General features: G+C 50.9%; 1 protein-coding gene across 1 annotated transcript; it reads right to left on the reverse strand.

Annotated features, from left to right (window-relative positions):
• Positions 1-536: 536 nt before the first annotated feature.
• Positions 537-5,141, reverse strand: Eve (segmentation protein even-skipped). The gene is made up of 3 exons (XM_078178621.1): positions 4,994-5,141; positions 2,977-3,167; positions 537-1,289 (listed from the first exon to the last, which is right to left on the reverse strand). The coding sequence occupies exons 1-3, from the start codon at positions 5,139-5,141 to the stop codon at positions 537-539; spliced, it is 1,092 nt and encodes a 363-aa protein (XP_078034747.1).
• Between the last annotated feature and the right edge of the window lie 223 nt (positions 5,142-5,364).

Here is a 5,364-nt window from a genome sequence, read left to right on the forward strand (position 1 = left end):
CACGCGATTCGTTAACAGGTACAAGTACGCAACAGTTCGACACAATCCTATATAATATATATATATATATATACACACTCAGTCTGGGACAGTCTAGAAAGAAGCTGGCAGTTCGACTGATCATTACATCCTAACCGTATCTCTGTACATGACTTGCTAGCCGCTTGCCGTACCCGTCGAGTTCCACTCGGATCCGGATCTCCTCACCGCAAAGTACGCCTCTTCAAATCGAACAGCGAACCGTTGTTGGACATGGATCGCGCATCCTGTACGATGCTGTCATTTTAATCGGTCGTCGTTGATTACAACCGATCGATCGCACACATCGCGAGAGATGCTAACTATTCGGGACGCGCGAGCGCGTTCGTCGAACAACAATCTTTCCACGGAGAAGGCCGTACGGCAAGGGGTTGCACTTGGGGGCGGATCTCGCCGAACTATGTTCACAGGAGAGAGTGGCCTCCGGGGGTGGGGGGGATGATCGGTATATTACACGTGGCGGTTATATATACAGAGAGAGCGCCGTCGAAGGGGCTTTACGCTCTCTCGGGTATGTCGTTCTTGTACGGCTGGAACAGCTTCGGCGGCTCGATCTTGGTCGCTTGGACGACGCTGGGCGCCGCGACGAGGCCCGCGTACGCGTTCTTCGTCTCGAACGCGCCGATCGTTTGGATGTTGGTCGGCAGGCAGGTCGGCAGCTTGATCGTAGGTGGGTGGCCGACGGTCGGCGGCGGGCTGTTCTTGTCGTGGATCTGTTGGCCGGCGGGATGGCCAGGGTGGTGCTGCGCCCCGACGCAGTCGCAGTCGCTCGAAGCGTCCGAGTGCACCGGACTCAGCTCGGCGACCAAGGTCGGCCTGTAGGTGGTCGCCGCGTTCGTGGGTGGGCTGTTCATCTGGAAGGCGGCGTTGTCGACGGTGGGAACGCCCAGGGCCGACAAGTGCAGGGGAGGCAGCGTCGAGTGATGCTGGAGGATATGGGGGTGCGCCGGGTAGCTGGCCGCCGTGCGTGGATGAGGCCTGTGGAGGGCCGCGGAGCTGCTCGTGGGCACTACTCCCGTGTAAGGCGAATACCTGGCCGCGTAATAGGCGGCCGCCGCGGCCGCCGGGTAGCCCGGTGCCATGTGTGTCGGCTGCAGGCCTGGCCCGCCGTGGTAAGGCGGTGGCGGCAGCGTGACCGAGGCTGCGGCCAGCAAGGTGGCGGCGAGGGTCGGGTCCGTGTACATGGCGTACGGCCACGCCATCGCCATCCGCTGGCGTTTGTCCTTCATTCGACGGTTTTGGAACCACACCTGGAAACAGAGAAACGAAACGTTATTCGAAAACGTTATACGAAACGGATTTCGTTCTTTAGGATTTTTACTTTGCACGGTAGACTATTTGCTATTACCATTAGAAGAGGAAAGACATTTTTAGTTAACTCGTATCTTTTGAGCTAACTCAGGTAGTTTCTAAGGATTATCGAATTGTTTAGGGCTTCGTCGGACGCCGGGATTAACCCCTTGCTCCAAGCCACCACTGAAGATTACTATATGACATTCTAATGAAATGGTTACACTATCAAACCTATTTATTTTTTTAAAAACTGTTGGAGATGTATAGATACTCTAAGTCATCTTAAATAATTCTAAATTTGGAGTTAAAATGGCGCCGAGTGCTTAGGTTTAATACCTGATTATCCGCGTCTCTTCTAAATTGAAAAGAACGCGCAGAAGACAGAAATTTCTCTCAGGGAAATTATCCGCGAACAAAGCGGTGCTAATCAACGAAAGCAGAAGTGGTGCGAGGATGATTTCGTCATACTCGCTTGCGATTTTTCGAGAGACACCGGGAGACGGTCGCGAAACGATAATGGTCGGCTTCGTAACACGCGCGACTTGCGCAAAACTATACACGATCCCGTCGAACACTGCGCGTCTCGAATAAAAAGATAAATATTCAACGCGGCGGCGGTCAAGCGTATTTTAATTTTCGCTAGGCAAATTAGCGCCGAGGGGGGGAGACAGGCGAGCGGGGACGACGATACGGGATCGGAACACGGGTGCCGAAAAAGTAGATTTCGAGGCGCGCAGCGGGCGAGCGAGCGAGCGCGCGCGCGCGCGGTTCGTTTAACACCTCGATCATTTTTTTCCATCGGTAGGCGTTTTATAGCCATTGTACAACCGTGGCAGCGCGAGATGAGAAATTAAGGGATCCATTAAAGTCAAAGGTGGCCCGGGAAAACCGCTAATTAAAGTGATTAACACCTCGGACCGGATCGACCGGTCGCGGTCGAAAGATATTAAGAAGTCACGGAAAAAGGATCAAGGGGATCGAGGCGAAGCGAAGACCAAAGAGAGGCCACAGTGTTTGCCTTGCGTGATTGACTGTTTGCTCGACACGGCGAGACAGCGAGAGAAGACGGGGATCCCGTGCGTGTCGGGTACACAGCGCTGGCAGAGAAAGCGAGAAGAAGAACCCGGGGCGAGAGTCTCGCGTTGCCGACGAAGTCTCCTCCCCCTCTTCGACGAGCTATGATCGTCGATCAAGCATGGCGGAGAGTCGGCAAAAACTGACGGCGAAAAACTTGGCATCCCCGTTGATGAGCGAGACGATCTCTCTCTCTCTCTCTCTCTCCCTCTTATTCCCTCTCTCTTCGATCCTCTAGTTCTATCGGAACAACAACGGTCGCGCCGCGGTTCTCGAAGCGGTTGCGCAACACCAAAGTGAAACAAACTCCAAGGCTCTCCCATCTCTGTGCCCGCGCGCCAGCGTCGATTACCGACATTAATTAAACAGACCGAGGTGTTAATAGAACACTTTTCTATGCTCTCGGGGTCCGAGTACGAGGTCACTGTTTACTGAACTTCGCCGCGCGTGTTTGCCCCGTTCTCGGCAAACACTATCGCGGCGGCGTTGGCCAGGCGAACGGACCAGCACGAGAGAAAACGGTCTCCCCTTAATCGGCCGCGGTGCGATTAAAATCCGCCGAGTACACACCTTGATCGTCGACTCGGGCAGGTGTAGTTGAGCGGCCAGCTCGCATCTTCTCGGCCTGCTCACGTAATTCTCCCTGTGGAACTCCTTCTCCAATCGCGACAGTTGCTCCCTGGTGAACGCGGTGCGATACCTCCTGATATTCGGGTCCATGGACGACAAGGGGTGCTGCTGTTGCTGCGACGGCGACGAGTCTGAAAAACGAACACGATACGCACACACGGTTAGAGATGCTGTCGGCTACGTGTAGACGAGTTGTCCTGCGGTGGTAAAGCGGTCCTTTAAGCGGTCGCCGACACCCCGCAATTTGTCACGACACGAACTGTGTTCTAACGGAAAGGCGAAGGGGGGCATCCGTCTGTTTGCCGAACGCGGTTACACACATTGTCGTCGACGGTGGAGCAGCGGGCGATCGCATTCCGGCTCGCGTAGGCGAGCAGAAAGACCGGGGGAACGAGATGAAAGGAGCCCGGCGGGTCGGCTGGACCTCACCTGGATCCTTTCGGGGACCACCTCTCGGGCCGATTTTCTCCGGTCTGCCGGCGTCGGATGTCTTATCACGGAAATGCGAGTCGCCTTTACACCCCGTCTTCGATCTTATTATCGTATCATCGATTTGAAAATCTAAATCGTTTAACCCTTAAAGAACTGTAACGTTGCCAGGACTAAATATTACTATGCAACTATTTATTTCTGCTTATTTGAACGTAAAATTAATTCGTCGGCCCTTTCTCTTTTTAACCTTTTCCATCGTTGTATCTAGCAAATTATTCTATTTTTAAATTCTTTATGAAATAGACGAGGCAGTAATTATACACGGCAATTTTAAGACCGGGTGAAAAATGTTCCCCACGGTCGGGAAAGGATTATTGATTCTAAGCTTTTCCTTTCGAGAGCGGCCCGTTTCGTCGGCTGACAAAAGCGAGAGAGGCCTGCCGACGGCCGACATATAATTCGCAACGCCAATTTCGAAAACGCCTTAGCAATAAACAAAATTTAGGGAACGAGCTGCTTCCAGGCAGCCAGGCCGCGACCATAAAATCATTTCTTCAATAAACTCCGTAGCCTCGGCTGTCCCTTTTAAGGGTTCCTGTCGTTTATTATCAGCCCCGAATTAAAACGAACGAAAGTTGAAAGTAGCGTGGTTAAATAGTTGCTCCGCCGAGTCAAAGCGTCGACAAATAGTTTTAACTCTTTTTTCGCGTTAAATAAAATCGTCTAATTTTAACGCGTTCACGACGGTGCCCGTTAATATAACAATTATTTACTCGCGGTGGATCGCTCAGGGTTGTTAATTATGCTATGAACAATTTTAGTTATTTTTCATTGTGTAAATAATCGAAATGCCGTGGGAACCTCATAACAATTTCTCAAGCAAAAGGGAAGAATTTAATTCGAATATTACCGCGTTAAAACATCGAATAAAATACGAAGAAAAGAAAAATAAAATAAGACAGAGATAATAGCGTCTTCTCTTTTGTAATTGCTACTGTATTTGCATGCTGCGCGCATACGTGTATAGTATTGCCCATTGTGATTGTGGCAATGTCGGCGACGGTGTCGGTCTGTCATTGCGATTTTAACCGCCGCCAATTCAAATCTCCGCTACTATGTTTATATTTGGAATTGGAGCATTCATCAATACAAATCGTCTCGCAGACTGTTGTCGAGATCTGCTCCCTGTCTTCTTTGTCTTTTTTTTTGCAATCGTCGCGAGGAACTCGCCTGATCGTTTCTAATCGATATACTAATGTGCAGAATGTAAATTGTTATGCAAAATGTAAATTGTTATGCAGAATGTATACTGTTATGCAAAATGCAAATTGTAATGCAGAATGTAAATTGTATCGCATGAGTGTAAATTGTTATGCAGAATAAAAATTGCCAGCATCGATTGCAAGAAAAAGAGACTGGAGACAGGAGGAGATCTCTTCTTTGAACCCTTCGAGGAGTCCGCGTTACGTCAGGATAATTATCTCGCTAACACGGCTAATTCGAATAAAACACGGAGGGAAATTACCTTTGTCCGGCGTTTTCGCCGCGTTCCCCGACGGCGGGCTGTGCGGAGGGCTCAGCTGGTACTGCGGCGTGACGAGGTCCACGACGATCGTCTCGTCATCCCTTTGGTCCCTCTGCTGCTCTTCGAAATTCCTCTGGTAGCCCTGCATGGTTGCGGGCGCGAACGTGCACACTGTAATGTCCGTAGCACTGATTCCTTTGTACAAGTTCACTGACAGGTCAACAGCGTTTCTACAGCCGCTGTTTCGGTTCGTTCACTATCGATGCGTACTCCACGTAGTGCATGAGAGAAATGACGTTCGGATATTCGTACGGGTAAACTCGGACCGTTTCTCACGCACCCTCTCTCTTTCTCAGAACGTTGCCGACGGA

This window comes from Augochlora pura, chromosome 4 (genome assembly GCF_028453695.1).
Source record: "Augochlora pura isolate Apur16 chromosome 4, APUR_v2.2.1, whole genome shotgun sequence".
NCBI classification, from domain to species: Eukaryota; Metazoa; Arthropoda; class Insecta; order Hymenoptera; family Halictidae; genus Augochlora; species Augochlora pura.